General features: G+C 30.0%; 2 protein-coding genes across 11 annotated transcripts in view; both read right to left on the minus strand.

Annotated features, from left to right (window-relative positions):
• Positions 1-22,242, minus strand: part of LOC145272817 (uncharacterized) — a 731,987-nt gene that overhangs the window by 273,324 nt on the left and 436,421 nt on the right. The gene's annotated exons all lie outside the window — the stretch shown is intronic.
• The window catches only part of LOC145266542 (DDB1- and CUL4-associated factor 12-like), a 59,218-nt gene that overhangs the window by 19,609 nt on the left and 17,367 nt on the right, over positions 1-22,242 (minus strand). For 3 of the 10 annotated variants that reach the window (XM_080122327.1, XM_080122336.1, XM_080122355.1), the window contains exons 2-5: positions 10,216-10,767; positions 9,801-10,097; positions 6,651-6,854; positions 6,135-6,195 (exon numbers count right to left, since the gene is read on the minus strand). In XM_080122327.1, the coding sequence (XP_079978453.1) occupies positions 6,135-6,195; positions 6,651-6,854; positions 9,801-10,097; positions 10,216-10,218 (565 nt within the window). In that variant the 5' untranslated portion in view covers positions 10,219-10,767. Of the gene's footprint in view, positions 1-6,134; positions 6,196-6,650; positions 6,855-9,800; positions 10,098-10,215; positions 10,793-22,242 lie in introns of all 10 variants that reach the window. The other 7 variants (XM_080122373.1, XM_080122382.1, XM_080122391.1 and 4 more) reach the window with 3 other exon arrangements.

Below are 22,242 nucleotides of genomic sequence, written 5' to 3' on the forward strand. Positions count from 1 at the left end.
ACGCTGACGAAGCTCTACAACACTTCAGAAAGCCAGAGTTGCAGCAAAAGAAGGTCATGCTGACTGTTTGATGGTCTGTGACCAGTCTCATTTATGACATTTTTTTGAATACAGGCAAAACCATTATGGCAGAGAAGTACTGTCAACAAATGGATGACATGCATCAGAAACTTTGATAACAACCAGCATCAATCAACAGAAAAGGCATAATTCTCCATGACAATGCCTAACTGCACGTTGTTAAATTGATCCTGCAGAAATTGAATAAATTATGTTACAAAACTGCCTCATCCGCCATACTCTCCAGATCTCTCACCTACCAACTACCACTTTTTCAAGCAGCTCAACAACTTTCTGTGTGAGCAATGTTTCAAAAACCTAAGCGATATCAAAATGCCTTCAGCAGCTTCATCGTCATCAAAACGCAAGATTTTTATGTTTCTCGCATAAAAACACTTGTTTTGCGTTGGCAAAAGTGTGTTCATTCTGATGGTACTTATTTCAATCAACAAATTTTTGTTTGAGCCGAGATGTGTTGATCTGAATTTAAAAGTTGAAAATCATAAGAACTTTCTTGTTAACCTGATATGTCTGATCTTGATTTCTCATATAGTTACATATGATGTTTCTCACGTGTGTTTTGAATTAACTTTTTTATTTTTGGTGGTGGTGGTGGTGGGGGATAAGTATAAACACTACGATAAGTTTTATGAAGATACGTTTTCTTTGTGATAAAATTTGTTTGAGTGCAAATTCAAAACCTAAGTTTAGTAAACCAATTTAATACAGATTTTTTTTTTTAATAAACAAACATAATAATTATTAAAATAAACAAACATTTATAAACAAATAAGTGTTTATTTTTTTTTAAATATCTATTGAATTGACTTACTAAACTTACATTTTGCATTTATTACAAGTGTTTTTTTAAATTTGTTTTTGCAGAATTTACATATCTCCATTTCCTTTTATCCTTTTTCTTCTCCAAATCTTTATTCTGTATAAAAATCTTTCTAACAGTTTTTTGAGGAACAAACATTTATATTGTACGAGTTGTTTAATGATGGTCTGCTATTCAACGAAATATAAGATATACTACATAAATGAAATAAAAAAATAATAAATAAAATCTTATGAGTGTGAATTAACTACATATTTTGGTTGTGGAATGATAACTGATGATTATCTATATACACACACACACTAGTATAATCTGTGCATGAGCGGAGGTGGGGATGAATCGAAGAACCCAAGAAAATCATGTTACCACCACTGAGCCCCATATAAATATTTTTTACTAAGGCTATAAATATTAATTATAGTGTTTTGTAAGTATTAAATTTATAAATATTACTGAACAGTTAAAGGCATTTGATAATTACAAAAGAGCATCCTTGTAGCAACTTACCGTATATTTCGGCATATAAAGCGACCGTCAGATAAGATGAGGTACAAAATTGGAGCAAATTTTAATAAATTTATATATCAGTTGTATAAGACGACTTCTAAATCATGAAACCATGTTTGTTTAGCTCAAGCTAGAGATTGCAACACTTGGCATCTTATGAAATATTAGTTTTTAAAGATAATTTTTTAACTTTAAGGATTGTCTTATATACCGAAATATACAGTAAGTGCATAAGTGATGGATAAAAAATATATTTGAAGTAATTAAATAATTATCTATACACAAACACTGGAGACATTTTAGGATTTTCACAAAATCTTCAATACAAGATGAGTATAAAAAACATAATACTTAATGCATACCAGCATGTAAAATTAAAAGTAAAATTAACGGATACTCTAACTTACCAGCTAAATCTGACCCCCAAGATCGCCATGGGCATGGAATATGTGCCTATATTAAAGATGGCTTCCCATATGGCAGGAATATCTCTAGAGAAGATCCTAATTTACCCTATATGTGCTTCCAGGTTACTTGCTTACACCATTGCATTTATATTTGCCCTCTATCTGCCCCATAACAGCGGAGTTACTATCTTTAAGAGTATATCTGAGAAAATAGACCAGATCCTGTCTGCACATCCCTCGGCTAGCATTCACATCTGTGGTGACTTCAACGTCCATAACGTGGAATGGCTGACCCATTCAAATAAGACAGATGATGAGGGGAGGTTTTGTCATGATTTTGCCATTGCTTATGACCTCACTCAGGTTGTTCGCGAACCCACCCGTGTGCCCGATACTACTGGTCAATATGCAAGCCTCCTAGACCTTTTTCTCTCAACTTCCCCTGAGCTATGTTCATGTTCCGTTCTATCTCCTCTAGGATCCTCCGACCACTCGTTCATATCAGTTAAGATAAAAAAGAAATGTAATAAGTCCCCAGACATACCCCTCCACCGTACTGTATACCGATACTCCATGGCTGACTGGGATAGTTTCCGTACATTCATATCTGATTTACCTATGCATTCCATGTTTAAAAAGGAGGTGTCCTCTATAGTATCAGATCTGACCGAATGGTTAATTGTAGGCATAGACCAATTCATACAATCTAAAAAATTCCAACAAAAACCTAACAGCCAGCCATGGTTCTCCCCAGAATGTGCTGCTGCTATCGCGCACAGAAATCACTTTTTCCATAATTACCAACGTAATAGATGCACTGAGACTAAAGCTGTTTTCAGGAACGCCAGCAACCACTGCAAAAGAGTAATAAAACATGCAAGAGAGCTATATGCCCAGTCTGTTAAATCCAAAGTAGCTGATCAGCGGTTTGGTTCCCACCAGTTTTGGCAAATAACAAATAGGATCCTGAACAGAAGTGTACGTTCTATCCCAACCATTATCAATGGACCAGAGGTCATCTCGTCAGCATCAGACAAGGCCAAACTATTTGCAAAGAACTTTACAGCTAATTCTACCCTATGCGATGAAGGCCATCAACTCCTCATATTTCCTCCTATAACACAGAACACGCTAGGTAACATACAAATATCTGTGCATGAGGTCGCCAAGCTAATCAAGAAACTAGATTCCAGTAAAGCAACTGGCCCTGACGGCATCCCAATTATAGTGTTAAAAAAGCTTCAACTAGAACTTGCTCCCATACTTACCAAACTGTTTAAGCATTGCCTTAAGGAGAAGTGCTTTCCGACTCCCTGGAAAACCTCATCAGTATCCCCTGTATTTAAGAATTCAGGTGATAAGTCATCTCCCTCTCAGTACAGACCAATAAGTCCCCTGTGTGTTATGAGTAAGTTGCTGGAATCCATATTAAATAGAGAAACAGTCAACCACCTCAGCAGAAATAACCTTCTTAGCGACACACAATATGGTTTCCGTTCTGCAAGATCTACCGCAGATGTGCTAACGGTTATATCTCACAGGATTAGTGAATTTCTTGACAAAGGTTTCCTTTCTAGGGCAATTGCTCTTGACATATCAAAGGCCTTCGACAAGGTATGGCATAAGGGCCTACTTCACAAGATTTCCAGCTACGGTTAACTGGAAATGTTTTCTCAATCATTAAATCATTTCTCTCCGATAGGCTCATAAGAGTAGTGGTCGATGAACAAAAATCAGTATTAATGCTGGAGTCCCTCAAGAGTCAATCCTGGGTCCAACTCTCTTCCTGATCTACATCAATGATCTCCCTAAACACATACTTAAATCATTCGTTGACATCTATGCTGATGATACGACCATCTACGGCAACACATCAAAGGCTGTAAATGACAAAGTTCTCTCTGATTCTCTCTCCTCAGATCTCGAGCGTGTGGTTCAGTGGGAAGACGTGGCTGGTTACCTTTAAAGCATCTAAAACCAAACTCCTATCCTTACATCATCAACGCTCTGATCCCCATCTGGCATCAATTGAAATAGATGGCTCTCGTCTAGGAGAAGACCCATGTTTTGATAAGCTTCTGGGTTTGTCCTTTACTCCTGATCATAAATGGAGCACGTACATCAAGTCTGTTGTCAAGGTCGCTGGATAGATGGTGGGATCCTTCTACCGCTCCAGAAGATATCTCACTACTGATGCAATTCTCTATCTATATAAAAGCCAAGTATGTCCAACAATGGAATACTGCTGCCATATCTGGGCAGGAGCTGCTAAAAACAGCCTATCCTGCCTTGACAGAGTACAAAATAGACTTCGTAGCCTAGTGGGTGATGCCCTTTTCTCTTCCCTGCAACCTCTCTCCCACAGAAGAGACGTTGCAAGCCTATCCTTGTTTTATCGTTATTTTCATGGCAGGTGCTCGTCTGAACTCCAACTGGTCCCCCCCTCGTCAATCTTTCACGAAAAACACCCGTCTAGCTGAATCCACTGTGAAAAATTTTCCCCACTTTTTATCTGTGCCTAAATCAAAAATGTAGATTCCATAAACAAAGCTTTTTTCTTAGAACTGCACGCCTGTGGAACTCTGTTCCATCTGCCTGCTTCCCACCTGACTACAACCTGGATGTGTTCAAGTCCAACGTAAACAAATTCCTGATGAACTGCCCCCTTAAGTGAACATTTCATTAAATCTCCACACTAACGTACTGTACTTGCAATAACCCTTATTCCTGAGTAGCTTCCGGGCCTTGATAAGTGGTGACCACCATGTAAAAAAAAAAAAAAGAAAGAAAAAGAAAAAAGAAAGGATGCTAAACTGATGATTTTGCTATTATGGGAAAAAACACCACTGGTAAACGGCCTCATATGTTGCATGCTATTCAATGGCTTTTTTTTTTTTTTTTTTTTTTTTTTTTTTTACAGAGGAGTCACCACTTTATCAAGGCCCAAAGGCCATCTGAGAATAAGGGTTAATGTGTGTACGGTAGTCATTGAGACAATAGTGTAGTAATAGCTAGTCGTGGAAATTTGATATAATTTGATTATTAAAGGGGACAGTTCAACCAGAACTTGCTTACATTGGACTTGAAGATGACAATGTTGTAGTCAGCTGGAAAGCAGACTAGAGTTCCACAAGCAGGTATTTCTAGTAAAGAAGCTTTGTTCATGAAATCCACATTTAGGTTTAGGCACCAATAGAGAGTGGGGGAAATTATTGATAGTTGTTTTAGCTAGACAATGTTTTCTGTGAACTTGCGATGAAAATAACGATAGAGCAGAGACAGGTTTGCAACGTCTCTTCTGTGGGAAAGGTTGCAGAGAAGAGGGCATCACCTACTAGGTTACAAAGTTGCTTTTAAACTCAGTCAAGGCAGGATAGAGTGCTCTAAGCAGTTCTTGCCCAGATGTAATAACAATGCTACATCCTAAGACATACTTGGCTCTTATACAGGTAGAGGATGGCATAAGGAGTAGAATGATCCAACCATTTTTTTCCAGCTATCTTGGCAACAGATTTGATGCATGTGCTCCATTTCAAATCAGGAGTGAAGGTCAGACCCAGAAGCTTATCTAAACATGGAAACTTCTCCAAGACAAAAGCCATTCATTAGCCACTCATTTCAATTAGGACCAGATGGAGGTCAGAGTGTTGATGATAGAAGGAGAGAAACTTGGTTTTAGATGCATTAAAATTAACCAGTCACCTTTCTATTGTATCAGATTTTGCTGTGTCTAGAGATTAAGAACTTGCAAAAGGTGTTGCAGGTATCAAATTTCATAACAAAAAGTACCCCTTCTGTGATTTAAAATAGATGCTGAATAGCAGAAAAATATCAAAGATTAGAAAAGAGAAAGTTAAGGTATGAAGACTCGACTACTTAACTAAAAGCATAGACAGTTTTGGTTCTTATTTTTATAAAATAAATGTCTCTAAATATTGTGGTGAGGGTTCATAATTTGGGAATCGTGAAAAGCCAACTCCAATTGTCAGTGTGAGAACAGGGGGGCGGGGCGGAATTGAAGTCCTGCTTGTACGTATCTGAAAAGAAATTAGCATGAAATCAGAGTCACAATTGGTAACTGTTTGTCAGATCAGGTAAAAAAAAAAAAACAGCAGATGGAATTGATGGATGCATCATAGCCATCCAAGTAAGGATGCGTGTTTTGCCGATTGCAATAAAGATTCCCCCACCCCATAAATCAGTCTCTACTACAGATGAATGACATTGATTATCAATAGAAAGAACATTATACACACAGCTTTTTTTATCCATTTCATGTAAACATGGCAGACATGAATAAAAAGTTTAATTTTACTTACCTGTAACGATGACATCATCTGAAAGCCAAGTCATATCAAATATCCAATCTGTATGTCCCATCTGCAAAAGAAAAAAAAATAACTTCAGATATGTTTGACATTGAAAACATTTTAATATTGACATGTGGACATATTTAGCTATAGAGTTGTTGTTTTTTTGTTATTACCTCATATTATATATATACATATATAAATGATTACTGATGTAATCAGCATATATTTTTGCAAATGTAAAAGAATACTTTAGTTTCATTGATAGTTTAAAATCAATCAATATCATTAAGAAGATCAATTAAAAATTAAGTTTAAAACAAAATATAAAAGAATAGTTTTCAGCATCAGAAAATAAGCTTAAATTTTTCTGATTGCGATTAATTGTGCCAACTCTAGTTGATATGTATATTACATTTTCGGGTTCATCTCTAAACAAAAATAAATGTTAATAATGAAACTGAGAATAAAATGTGACCATCATTTATATAGATGAAAAGAAAACATTGAAAAAAGAAAACTTACTTCTCCTACACAAATTGGATCAAACGTTGGTAATTTATAAACAGCTAGATCATTCGTATTATGAGCACCTGTTGCCAGATAAGTTCGAGATGGGTTGATTTCAATGCAATGAATTCCACACGGATCTGGGGCAATGCTTAACTGGCTGCTTTTCAACACGGGAATGTCGACTATTCGACCCGTAACAACATCAATAACAATTAACTGAAGAGAGAGAAAAAGAGAAAAAAAAAAAAAAAATCATTAAAACCGAAAAATGCAAAACTGGTATAACATAAGTTTTTCATTGTTTTTAATTTCGTACAGTTGTAATTAGTTGAAATATTTTAAGGCAGAGACACAAACAAATACAAGATTATAGATAATTGATTTGGCTTCATTTAATATTTTGAAAAATCTCATTAATAAAAAGATATTGAAAGCATGACAAAATTAAACTAGATTTTCTTCATGAAAAAATTAATATAACAAATGTTATATGTACATTTTTTATCTGCCTAATTGAAGGAATTTTTGTGCTTTTTTATTGAAAGAAATTTATTAGATGGAAAATCCAAAAAGGCTAGAAAGTACAAGCATTCGTATATGTTTATAAGAGTTTGTTTAACAGGAAAATAAATTTTTGATATAAAAAAAATGGCGTGTGTATGGAATGAAATGATGTACAAATAAAACATGCTTAAAATGTTTCAATATTGCAAAGTCTAAGACTCTGCATCTCTTGCCAGAATATCAGAATCATTGAACATTTTAAGCATGTTTCTATGCCAGTAATTTTAATTAGTTTGTTTCCTTGCTGTCATCTCATTCCATACACATTGGGTTTCAGTCTCTTGGGCCCCGGTTTTGAATGTCTCTAGCTTCAGCCACGCTGATGAGTAAGTTAACAAAAGACATCCGTGAACGACTATAGTTTTAAAATATATGTCACTCCCCATATGGGGGCAGCATCACATTGAAGGGAAAAATTATTTCCACTTAGCATTTAGGTAAAATGCTTTTCCATATAAATAGTTGAATATATTCAAAGTATCTGAAATAAAATAAATGACATCTATATTAAGCACAATAATAGGTGAAAGGGTTATGAGCTTATAATTTCATAACACGTTTGTGACTTTAATCAAACTTTCATTGCATAAACATTCTGCATATAAATTTATGGTGGTTGTTCAGAATTGTAACGAAAATCGCAACAATGGAAATGCAACTAAACCAAGGTTAGCTACATAATTAGCATTAATTGGAATTAGTAACAGCTCCAAAAATTATCCAAATTATACTTAAATTATACTTAAATTATAATCAGAAGAGTTTTTATAATAGCAGGGGGGGGTAATTGTTTGAAGTCAGGGGATTTCAAAATAATAATGGTGGATCATTGGAGTGTGAAAGTAATTGTTTTATGTAATAATGCAGTAATCTATATAATTATAAAACTCAAATGACCTTGTAACCCACTTTCCGACATCCGGTTGCACATGCGCGCATAAATATTAACCCATAACAATGTAAACAAATAAACACAAATCGCTTCTTTTGCAGATTTTGACCTGCGCACTGAAATATTAACGTTATTATTTTGAAATTATTATTTAACATGGGAAGAGTGGGGGTGTTTAGCAACTATTCTTTATTACAACTATACTGTCGCTATTTTTTTTTTACAGCTAAACAACTTTTGCCTGTTGACAAACATAAGAACAATTGTAGTAAAGCCAAGACTACTACTACTACTCTCTATCTGTCCCTTTTCCTTCCTTCCTTTTTTATTTTTTGTTTACATTTCTCGATACAAAATAGTCGTGTGAGAACGGTGAATTTGTTGACACATTTACTAATCTGTTTCAATATTAGTTTTATTTTATTTTATTTATTTAGGTTTTATTTTTTTGCTTTTAGGTTTTATTATTTTTTTTTTAGATTTTAAGTTTCTATAACTTGATTGAAGGATTCCAATATGGGTTTTTCATTCTTATATTTCTCATCGGTAGGTTCATGTGTGTTTTTGCTGCTAAATGACTTTTGTCAGCATTCAATTCGTAGGAAAATCATGTTTAATTTACGATTTTTGAGCGATTATTCAGAAAAATATGTAACTTTACACAAATAGGGACGATTCTTTTTTTTCATGTCTGAATGATCCGTCTGTTATTTTTCATTTTAATATACTTTCATAGAAATGTTTCTGTTATGTACAAAAAAAAAGAACTATTTTCTTTATATCACAAGTGTCACGCTCATATATGAATTCCATAGCTAATATAACATACTGACCCAATGGGTCACGGGTAGTCTAGTCTATTTATAAATTTATAAAAGTGAGATGTGTGTGAGAGGACAACTCTCAACCTATATACTCAACAAATTTTTGATCTACAAACTTGAAATTTGGTATATAGGATATTCAATTCATTGTCCAATTGACTACTGTACACTCTTAACCCTTATCCTCGAGTGGTCTCTAGGCCTTGATAAATGGTTATGCCTATGTAAAAAAAAAAAATTCAGACATGTGGAAAATTTTTTAATCGGTATACATCTGGAAAAAAAGGGCTGCTAAGAGGTAAAAATTGAAAAATTGGTATGGGGGGGGTCATCGGATTTTATATGTTTGTCAACTGTTTTATGACTGCGCATGCATAGATTGGTCACATGACAGCTTCCTTATATTAAGAATAAGTAAGCTTGAAAACACTTTAAAGATTGTAGCAAGCTGGCTTAATGGTTATCGTACTTGACTTACTGTCTTTAAGTTTTGGTTTCGATCTCAGCGTGAGTATTTTTTTTTTTACTTACAGGAAATAAGCTGTTCAGAAAAAGTATGATACTCATATGCACACGTCTCAATTTCTTTCCTTTTTTTTTAACTTTATTTTTTAAAGGAATTTAACGCTACATTTAATACAGGGTAACGCCAGATATATCTGCTAATATTTAACTAATTTTGACATGACAATTAAGTAGATAACATTGCTTTTAGTCAAAATTCAATTTTTTGACTTGACGTTTGTTATTCCTAAACGAACACTAAAAGTTATAAAAAATTTTTTTTTAAAAATCAAAACAAAAACATTTATGAAGAGTGATAAATTAAAAAAAAAAAAATTAAACAAAAAAAAAACAAAAAAAAACAAAAAAAAAACTTACTTTGTTACATTTTGTCCCCATGACAACAAGATTTTTGTCAAGCCACTGAGATGCAAAAACTTTGTTTATGAATCCCAAATCAAATGTTTTCTCTTTAAATAAATGCGGCATATTTACGGCAGCTTGTCTTCTTGCCAGCTTTCGAGCCTTCTCATGATAAAGTCCGTACTGCCTAGCCCAAGTGTAACTGCAAAGGTTAGCTGCCCTTGGAAATGGACCATCTCTCATCATTAGGTACTTTTTCAACATAGCGTTTGACAATGATTTGCGTTTCTTCTCTTCCATTATTTTTTCAGGCTACTCAGAAATAAAAAAAAATAAATAATCAGTAACAAGGAAAAGACATTGAGCGATTCAACAGAGGAAATTACATGACAATCAAAAATTTGGGGAGATTTAAAATATTTTTTCTTACCATTTTCACACATTAAATAGGTGTGCACCTAAAAGCGGTCTGCCGGGCACATGAACTTGGCAAGACAAGCCAATATAAGTATACAATCTCATAGAATATATTGTTAAGAGTTTAGAAAAACATGTTGAAATGGATAATTGAAGAAATGGACAATTAAAAAAAAAAAAAAAAAAAAAAAAAAAAAATTGTGTGATTTGAAAAAAAAGAGGAAAAAAAAATGAATGGATGCAAAACTTGAAAATAAAATTAAGAAAACAACTAATCAGGGGATTTTTTATGTTCACTTGTGGAAAAAAAAAGTATAATCCCTGATTTTCCTCTAAACAATGAGAAAAATAGTAGAGAGTTGTCAATGAATTATTTAAAATCGGTGTGTGTATGTGTGCGTGTGTGTTGGCATTAAATAACCTCATAAGGGTTGATATGCCATAAAGCAAACAAACCAAATCCTCTTTTCTCTTTCTTCTGTCGCCTATGACACCCCCAGGAGTGGTGGGAGGTGAGCCATGGTTTTCCCCTTTTCAGATTTCAGTTGTGTCCATCATTTTGGAACTAGGAAGAAGAAAACCACACAAGCCTGTAAGTATTGAAAAAAAAAAAAAAAAAAAAAAAACGGGACGATATTGCAACAAAAACATCTTTGTTACCAATTTGGAAACTGACATGGAATTATGCAAATTCAAAGTGCCCAACATTATTGGAAAGTTGTTTTAAAGCAGAAATTCAAGAATTGTTTATTGTTAGCGCCAAGTTTAATTCAAAACACTGGACTTAGATAATTAACTGATGTTTAAGCTGGAAGCAAAAAGAAAAAAAGAATCTTTTTGAAAGGAGAGTATTTTTATTTTATTTTTAACATCCGCCTAATAAACTAATTCTGTGCCACAGGATAGAAATTTAGTTTTCTCAAAAAAAAAAAAAACCCCATAAAACATGGAAGTTAAAAAAAAAAGGTTCAATACTGAATAAAGAAGTAAAATTTATCTCAGTAATTTTGATAACATAAAGTTGTTTCTTGATAGTAAAATTTCATGACATCATGACGATTACGTTAATAGAGTTGATATATAAATATGAAGAATACGGAGCTAAATACATCAAATGACTTAACACGGACACTAATACAAGTACAAAGAGCTGCACAGGAATAGCAGTAGATAGTGTAGTTGAGGTTAGGGTTGGTATATACGTCCCACCACTTCATCTTTTTATTTAAGCATTGTCAAGTGTGAGGGTGGAAAAAGGGTGAGTATATGAAGAAATACAATTATCATTATCGTAGCAGGTTGATATTCATATACATCGTGAACATGTTTGCAAACGTCTGTTATCCGCAGTTCAGCCTTCTTCGAGTATGGTTTCCTTCTCATTGAAAATATTTTATAGAACTTCCCATGTGCAATTCTAGCCAAACAGCATCTGTATATGTTGCCAGTGTTTTCGAGGGCGTTTTCAAGAATCGTCCGTTTTAGCGATGTTATCTGCATTTCAGTATATTTCATTACCTACCAGCCAATCATTTAGCAACATTTTGCCTCTCTTTACTCTTTTATCTACTATTTACTTATCTATGGCTGGGATGGCTAGATACTGATGTTGCCTATATAAAAACCCTTCAGCTTTTTACCTGTACTATAATATCCAAGCTTTCCTGTCAAGTGAGAGTACACATTAGTCTTGAATCTACAGTTGGAAATGTCGGCCTTGTTCTTCTACCAAAAAAATATTTCAACTCAGTTGGTTTAATATACATTAAGCAGCTTTAAGAATGGATCTACTCCAGAAGCGTCACATTTCCACAGCAAGCATTTGACAATTTTTACTGCTATTTGCTTGGCTGTTTTCCTGCAAGATAATCTTGCATTTAAATAGCTGCTTTCTAGCAAACTTTTTGAAGACCTATTGACAAAAACCTGTTCCAATCATCAAAAGTTTCTGGTATTGAAGGTGCAACTTCATACATTTGATTATTGCCTTTGATATAGGCAGAGTAAGTTTGTAGATCCTAAAGGAATTGCTGTGTCTATTAACTGAAATCAGATTTGTGTAAAATTTCCATAAGTCAGCCGCTAATTATTGCCATAATCTTCTTGGCACTGCTGCAATAACCTTGGATTTTGCTGTTTGCATATGTTACTGTACTCCTTAGGAATACCAAAGCCTTTCATCCTTTAAAAACGTGTTTATGACAAGGTGGTTAGTTCACACCTTTTATTTCATTTTTGCTTGTATGGAGACTATGCCTTCCCATCACAATCTTGAACTGTGATTTCAACATTTTTAGGGAGTCAAGTAATATTTTCTTGTTATCGGGTCACTCTTCAGCAATAGCAATGACTCTTATGTGCTCGCATGATGGGATCTTCAACATTGTAGATTTATGTTAACCTGTGGTTTTGTATAGACTATATCATTAGATTGTTCACAGGCAGCAATTCTTCCATTTTGGCTCCGTTTGTTGATGCTTGTCACAGTGTATCTGCCAATAGAACACCCTTGCCTAACTTGCACCTCAATGCACAGTTGTACTGTAGTGTAGCTGTTCGGTGCTTTTTTTTTTTTTTTAATCAAGACTTGCTGACTGATCTGTCAGGACAGTCACTTCCCTCTTGTGTATGTTGTAGTGAAATTTCTCTAGACGGTATATTACTGTCAACATCTCCATTTGTGCATATCGATACTGTGTTGGATCCTATATGTGTGCCATTCTGCATTAAAGCTGAACCCAAGCTGTACACAAAGCATCAAGAAAGAGCTCCTTTCATGGGTTAGAGTAAGAACAAATGTGTTTATAATTATTTTGTCACTATGTCAAAAACCACTTGTTCAGATCCAGAAGACATTTTACGATAATCAACATGTTTTCAAGATGATTTCTATTGTTGTTATGTCATTTCACAGAATCTTTTTCATTGCATGTTTGGCACAGTTTTTGATGTTGCATTTCGGCGCATGTAAATAGCCACAAAATAGGCATTCATTCTTTGGCTTGACCAACTTCATCACTTCTAACCCTATTCCAGGATTGGACTGATGCCATTTCAGCCATCCAGCAAATATCCGCATTCTTCTGCAGGATAAGCTTTGCTATTTCCAACAGATATATCTTGCTTCATGTCTTTTCACAATTTTATGCCACAGAATAGAGTCATTACATGTGAAAAAGCGTTTGCAAGGTTTTGAGAAGAATTTTAAACGATTGCAGAAAGTGGTAAAGATTTCAGCTAACTCCAATTTCATCCGACAGAAAACAAATCTCATGTGTTATGATGTATATTCCTCAATGGTTTACGATATATCCTTTAAAGCATGTTCAGATGGTGTCAAACTTGATCACTTTTCATCGCACCAACTAAGCATAGCGTAACTCAAATTTCTTATGGCTTGTCGTCCAGTTGTGTTAGTAGCAACGAGTAATTAGACAATCGGTTGTCAATTTCCAAAAATCTACCAACATTTTATGCACACAGGATCAATATATAAATGAAAACAACAATGAGCTAAACTGGAGAACCAACTTTTTTGGTTGGGAACAAAGTGCGGTATCTGTTTTGTTACCACAATTAATATTTTCTTTCCGCAGTCAAGTAGCAATCCTTCTAGATTGACATAATTTTAAATTTTGTCCAAACCCAGAGTTCCCCCTTTTTTTTGGGGATCTGGATTTTCCACCATATTAAAAACCTGGCGTTGTCTTACTCTGCGCTCATGCAGGTAATAAATTCCCTCGCTCATAGGAAAATAAATATGCAGGGAACAACAGTAGAGAAGTTGCTGTTGAGGCTGGGTACACACATCAAACTTTGTAGATTTATGGTGTAAACAAAAAAAAATAAAATACCAAACATTGGTGTGAAAAAGTCCAAGAAGGTGGGGGGGGGAGGATTAAAATGAGCAGCAACGTCAATTAAATTTTATCAAATAACATTTTCTAAATTGAGATTTTCGAGTTAGGTATCTCCAGATCAATGATTGAAATTAGCTTACCTTATATTCAAAACAATGAAACTTGGTTTATATTATCATGACTTTTACAGCATTAAAAAAAAAAAAAAAAATTTTTTTAAATTTAATAAAACTGATATTTAAAAAAAAAAAAAAAAATTTAATAAACTGATATTTAAAAAAGAAAAAACCTACAAATGAACAGCATTTACCTTTTGAAGGATTTAAAAAAAAAAAAAAAAAATGTACTTTTAAAGTAAACAATTTTTTTGCATGCACCGACTCAAATATTTAGGTGAAAAATAAATTAATGGTGAAATTTTCAACATTTTCAATACTTATACATCTTTAAATGAATTTAAAAAAAAGAAAAGACAGCAATTTGGAATCATAACTTATTGGTGTAAGGAAGGTAAATCTATTTGATTAAGAATGGATTATTTTTTTCAACTACTTTATTTAATGTAACAAAGTTTTATAGCATTACTAATAATTATTTAATGTAACAAAGTTTTATAGCATTACTAATAATTATTTAATGTAACAAAGTTTTATAGCATTACTAATAATTATTTAATGTAACAAAGTTAGCATTACTAATAATTATTTAATGTAACAAAGTTTTATAACATTACTAATAATTATTTAATGTAACAAAGTTAGCATTACTAATAATTATTTAATGTAACAAAGTTTTATAACATTAATAATAATTATTTAATGTAACAAAGTTAGCATTACTAATAATTATTTAATGTAACAAAGTTTTATAACATTAATAATAATTATTTAATGTAACAAAGTTTTATAGCATTACTAATAATTATTTAATGTAACAAAATTTTATAACATTACTAATAATTATTTAATGTAACAAAATTTTATAACATTACTAATAATTATTTAATGTAACAAAATTTTATAACATTACTAATAATTATTTAATGTAACAAAATTTTATGGCATTACTAATAATTATTTAATGTAACAAAGTTTTATAGCATTACTAATAATTATTTAATGTAACAAAATTTTATAACATTACTAATAATTATTTAATGTAACAAAATTTTATAACATTACTAATAATTATTTAATGTAACAAAATTTTATAACATTACTAATAATTATTTAATGTAACAAAGTTTTATAACATTACTAATAATTATTTAATGTAACAAAATTTTATAACATTACTAATAATTATTTAATGTAACAAAATTTTATAACATTACTAATAATTATTTAATGTAACAAAATTTTATAGCATTACTAATAATTATTTAATGTAACAAAATTTTATAACATTAATAATAATTATTTAATGTAACAAAGTTTTATAACATTACTAATAATTATTTAATGTAACAAAATTTTATAACATTACTAATAATTATTTAATGTAACAAAATTTTATAACATTACTAATAATTATTTAATGTAACAAAATTTTATAACATTACTAATAATTATTTAATGTAACAAAATTTTATAGCATTACTAATAATTATTTAATGTAACAAAATTATATAACATTAATAATAATTATTTAATGTAACAAAGTTTTATAGCATTACTAATAATTATTTAATGTAACAAAGTTTTATAACATTACTAATAATTATTTAATGTAACAAAGTTAGCATTACTAATAATTATTTAATGTAACAAAGTTTTATAACATTAATAATAATTATTTAATGTAACAAAGTTTTATAGCATTACTAATAATTATTTAATGTAACAAAATTTTATAACATTACTAATAATTATTTAATGTAACAAAATTTTATAACATTACTAATAATTATTTAATGTAACAAAATTTTATAACATTACTAATAATTATTTAATGTAACAAAATTTTATAGCATTACTAATAATTATTTAATGTAACAAAGTTTTATAACATTAATAATAATTATTTAATGTAACAAAATTTTATAGCATTACTAATAATTATTTAATGTAACAAAATTTTATAACATTACTAATAATTATTTAATGTAACAAAATTTTATAACATTACTAATAATTATTTAATGTAACAAAGTTAGCATTACTAATAATTATTTAATGTAACAAAGTTTTATAACATTAATAATAATTATTTAATGTAACAAAGTTTTATAGCATTACTAATAATTATTTAATGTAACAAAATTTTATAACATTACTAATAATTATTTAATGTAACAAAATTTTATAACATTACTAATAATTATTTAATGTAACAAAATTTTATAACATTACTAATAATTATTTAATGTAACAAAATTTTATAGCATTACTAATAATTATTTAATGTAACAAAGTTTTATAACATTAATAATAATTATTTAATGTAACAAAATTTTATAGCATTACTAATAATTATTTAATGTAACAAAATTTTATAACATTACTAATAATTATTTAATGTAACAAAATTTTATAACATTACTAATAATTATTTAATGTAACAAAGTTTTATAACATTACTAATAATTATTTAATGTAACAAAATTTTATAACATTACTAATAATTATTTAATGTAACAAAGTTTTATAACATTAATAATAATTATTTAATGTAACAAAATTTTATAACATTACTAATAATTATTTAATGTAACAAAATTTTATAACATTACTAATAATTATTTAATGTAACAAAATTTTATAACATTACTAATAATTATTTAATGTAACAAAATTTTATAGCATTACTAATAATTATTTAATGTAACAAAATTTTATAACATTAATAATAATTATTTAATGTAACAAAGTTTTATAACATTACTAATAATTATTTAATGTAACAAAATTTTATAACATTACTAATAATTATTTAATGTAACAAAATTTTATAACATTACTAATAATTATTTAATGTAACAAAATTTTATAACATTACTAATAATTATTTAATGTAACAAAATTTTATAGCATTACTAATAATTATTTAATGTAACAAAATTATATAACATTAATAATAATTATTTAATGTAACAAAGTTTTATAGCATTACTAATAATTATTTAATGTAACAAAATTTTATAACATTACTAATAATTATTTAATGTAACAAAGTTTTATAACATTACTAATAATTATTTAATGTAACAAAGTTTTATAACATTAATAATAATTATTTAATGTAACAAAATTTTATAGCATTACTAATAATTATTTAATGTAACAAAATTTTATAACATTAATAATAATTATTTAATGTAACAAAGTTTTATAACATTACTAATAATTATTTAATGTAACAAAATTTTATAACATTACTAATAATTATTTAATGTAACAAAATTTTATAACATTACTAATAATTATTTAATGTAACAAAATTTTATAACATTACTAATAATTATTTAATGTAACAAAATTTTATAGCATTACTAATAATTATTTAATGTAACAAAATTATATAACATTAATAATAATTATTTAATGTAACAAAGTTTTATAGCATTACTAATAATTATTTAATGTAACAAAGTTTTATAACATTACTAATAATTATTTAATGTAACAAAGTTAGCATTACTAATAATTATTTAATGTAACAAAGTTTTATAACATTAATAATAATTATTTAATGTAACAAAGTTTTATAGCATTACTAATAATTATTTAATGTAACAAAATTTTATAACATTACTAATAATTATTTAATGTAACAAAATTTTATAACATTACTAATAATTATTTAATGTAACAAAATTATATAACATTAATAATAATTATTTAATGTAACAAAATTTTATAGCATTACTAATAATTATTTAATGTAACAAAATTATATAACATTAATAATAATTATTTAATGTAACAAAGTTTTATAACATTAATAATAAATAAAAAAATCGTAAAATGTGACAATATTGTAATTTTTCTTAAACAAAACATTTGACTAATTGATGAAAATATGATTATTTTTCAACTATTTTAGTCAAATAGTTACCTCCCTTAGACCCAATAAGTTGAGATTCCGAATTGTCAAAACAACAGAAAGAGGGGTCATATAATATATTAGGAGAAATATTTTTTGTACTGTATTTGTTAAAAGAATTTACAGGCAATTTTAAAATAAATGAATAAATAATAGTACGTTAACTTCATGAAGTAAAATGGTTAACATGTAGTTTCGCAACCCATGTTATTTTATAAAAAGATGTACTGTAGCTAAAAAAAAAATTATAATTTTTAAGATCAACACATGCTGAACATGTTGGCGTTAATTTTACATATGACATCGGAAATAAACTTTTTTTTCATTTTTTAAAGTTCTTTTGTGTCAATGGATATTTGGTGATAACTATATTTACTTATCCAAACCAGTTCCTGTTTTGTAAAGTTATAGAAAGTAAACAGCGTTAGTTCATTTGAAAACTCCACGGGTTTGCGTTCCCTGCCTTTTTTTAACCACAAAATCTTGGCTGGACCTGTAGAATACACACTTTTCTAATACAATGTTCAATAAATCGATACCTCATATTGGAACCAGTCGAAGTTTGAAGGCCAAACTGCTTAAACAAAAAAAAAAAAAAAGGCCAATCTGGCAACCCTGTTCACTTGTTCTTTTCAAAAAATAAGACAAAAAGTATATTTCTTTTTTGTACATTCCTTACAACAGGGCTCTACATTGCGAGTGAAACAGTCGCATTTGAGAGTGATCTTTCAAAGTGGCGACTAGAAATAATGAAACGCTTATCTTTTGGCGATTGTATTTCTTTTACTTACAATCTTCCAAAGCTCACTACTGAGTGAAAAATATCTTTTCATTATATATATATATATATATATAATAAATAAAAAAAACAAAGTTAAATTATTTAAACAATAAAGGTTTAATAGAACAATATACTTTTAACGAAGGCTGTTTAAAAAATATCTGAAGAAATTAAAATGTTTATACCTTCAAGTATCAACCTAAAATTTGTTGTATATTTAGAATTACACTGATTAAAAAAAAAAAAAAAAAAAAAAATAGAAAAATCTCTATGATGTACATACTCGTCACAGAACAAAGATGTCATATTCTAAAAATCATGTGGGTTTGGCTAGTAACTTTTCTATTTGGCTAGTAAATGAAAATATTTAGTTGTCAAAGGTCAACTAAAGATAAGTTTGTAGAGCCCTGTACAAGTTTTGGTGATACAGAAGAATAAACGACTCAAAGTCAGCTAAAAAATTCACATCATATTAAGTATTGTTTGCATAAAACAACAAATGAATTGTTATTGTTTTGCAAATGTTTTAGTATTATAAAATGGTCAAAGTGTGATAGACTTTACCTCTAAAAAGTTGATTTTTAGAGGCATTGAATGAATATTACATCTAAAATTGTCTCTGACAAGTAGTTTTTATGATTCAACATATTTCCTCACTGGTCACAATGTTTGTTTTTGCACACAAATTCAATTTTTGTGTTCAAAACAGACTCGAATACCCTAAAAATCAATTTTTTAAAAGTAAATCTTTAGTTGGTATTCTAGCACACTTTGACCAAAACTATATCTTACTTTTATGGAAATCACTCGAGACAAGGCATGAAACCATTTGATGCAAGTTGCTAACAAGAACGAAAGCTAATTTTTGCAAAGACAGGAAATACCTATTAACCTTAGTCCTGAAAAGACCAAGGCTGTAGGTAGAAGGAAAAAAAGTGAACAGGGAAAGAGTTCCACCACTTCGCAGTCCTCGGAAAGAAGCTACTGGAATAGGAAGTTGTATTACAATGAGGTATGAAAAACAATAAATTGATGAAGACTACTAGACCAACGAGTCAAACGAGTTGGGAACAAAGGAAGCAGGGAATAAATCAGACAATTCTGAGGAGCACATCCCATAATAGTATGAAAGTAGCAACATCATGTCTGTGAGAAAGAGGTTGCAGTGGAAAAGAAGTGTGTGAGCCAATCAAATTACAGATACTTTTCTGCAATTTATAAAGAACCTTCAAATGGGACACAGATTCAGCAGTACAAAAATGACAACAATACTCCATACTTGATGGGGATATTAGATTTCTAGAGATAGAGAATAACCTTGGATGTGAGAAAGTGGTCAAAGCGATAGAGAAAACAGATTTTACGAGAAGCAGAAAGGGCAATGGATTTAATACATGGAACCTCAAGAAAAATTTCAAAATATCCCAACTGAAAACCAAAACAGTCGTACTCTTTAAAACAGCCAACAAAAAAGAGGGGGGGGGGTGAAAAAAATAAATACATTACAAATAAATGTTAGCAAAGGCAAGCTAAGTTACTCTTCTACCTAGCTGGATAAGATTTTTTTTGTTCTAACTTATTTTAAAGTGTTTTTTTAATTAAAAATAAAGATAGTGTTAAATTCGAGCCACAGTCGAACATCGATACTCGCCTCCAAATCGAAAATTAAACAAAATACTGGTAGAACATAACGTTTTCGCACAACTGGTGACATTTATTATTTGTTTAATTTTCGATTTTTGAGCGATTATCGAGGCTTGACTACAGCTCTAATTTGACTATCATTTTGTTTTTCATTCTAACACAAGACGTACTACCTTTATTTATAATTAAAACACAAAAAATCATCCAAGTAGAAGAATAACCTAGATTGCCTTTGGCAAAATTTTCACCTCTTTTTTTTTTGTTTTGTTAACTATTCTAGAAAAAAAAAAGCAACAATTAAAATATATCTAAATGGGGAATCTAATTTACACACACACACACACAATTTGGAGGTAAGTATATTGTCTTTCCGATAAAATTACACAGAGCGAGAAACTACAGTAATAAAAGGTAGGGGGTTAATAATTAAATGGAGAGGGGATCATAAGGACGATGGAAATTTACATCTTTCCCTTAACAGGAGATAAAATTGCATCCCACCCCACCCTTTTATAGGGTTTCGTAGAGAAGGCGTATTATTTCGAGTCACCCGATGTCAGTCAATGTCGACTAAAATTGATTTTCTGTCTAGTCGAAAATTTAGCCTACAAACAATTAATCTGTTCTTTTTTTTTTATTTGTTTTTTGTTTTTTTTCTATTTAAAACGTGTTGTTGAGGTGATCGCAAACACAAAAGGCCAGAGACTCGACCTCCGACAGAGACCTCAAATTAAAAAAAAAAAAAAAAAAGAAAAAAAAAAGCATTCAAGGCCAACCCGTAAAAACAAACTAAATTCAAAAGAATTTGAAAAGCCACTAAAAAAGAGAAAAAGTTTTATTCGCAGAAAGAAAATTTACACGAAAAATGTCAGTTTTAAAAACAAATAAAATGGCTAAATAATAATCCATAATTGTTGCTTCAAAAACAAAACAACAAATTCTTAGGTTGGAGTTTTGCTAGAAATAACATCAGAAAGAAGAAAGTAAATAAATCCCTTGTGATACGTGAAAAATAATATTTAAAATACACAATTTTTGGTAAATTTGTAGATTAACACCTTCAGCACCCCCCCCCCCCCATCTTGAAAAGAAACTTAAAAAAAACAACTTTTATTTTATTTTAGTTCACTCCAAACAAGGCCTATTATTGCCAACTAAGATTAGGGGTCAGACTTATATAAACATCCTAAGTAGAGAGTTGTGTCGCAAAATATTTGTTTACATTACATTGAAATTTCTGGATGTTGGTACAGTCAGCTAAACAATGGCAAGCTATCCGAAAGAAGAAGCTATCAAGAGTAGAAAGTTTTTCGGATTCTACTTTTTTTCTTTTAAGCAATTATGTACGACTAACCTGAAACAAAAACTTGGGGGAAAGAAGAATTTTTTTTTAGAATTTAGAGTGGAAGATTAGTTTTGTATATAAATTTAACATAAAATGATCCCCATTTCTGGGCCATTCTAACTAAATTTTTTATCGTTAACCCTAAGTAAGGTAATAAAAACGTAATAGTTAAAAAACAACAAACCAAATTGATATCCTCTTCTATTGCTCTAGCTTCCATAATTTATCTTTCCATCTTACCAATTTTCAACATCTCTCTCCTCCACTCCGTTCAGTCCTCTTGTTTTAATCTATTGAAAATAATTCAAACCCTAAAAATATAATGAAATCTAGATTCATTTTAGTGTATTCCCAGACAACGCTAAG

Source organism: Euprymna scolopes, chromosome 4 (assembly GCF_053919585.1).
Source record: "Euprymna scolopes isolate OS-2025 chromosome 4, ASM5391958v1, whole genome shotgun sequence".
Classification (NCBI taxonomy): domain Eukaryota; kingdom Metazoa; phylum Mollusca; class Cephalopoda; order Sepiida; family Sepiolidae; genus Euprymna; species Euprymna scolopes.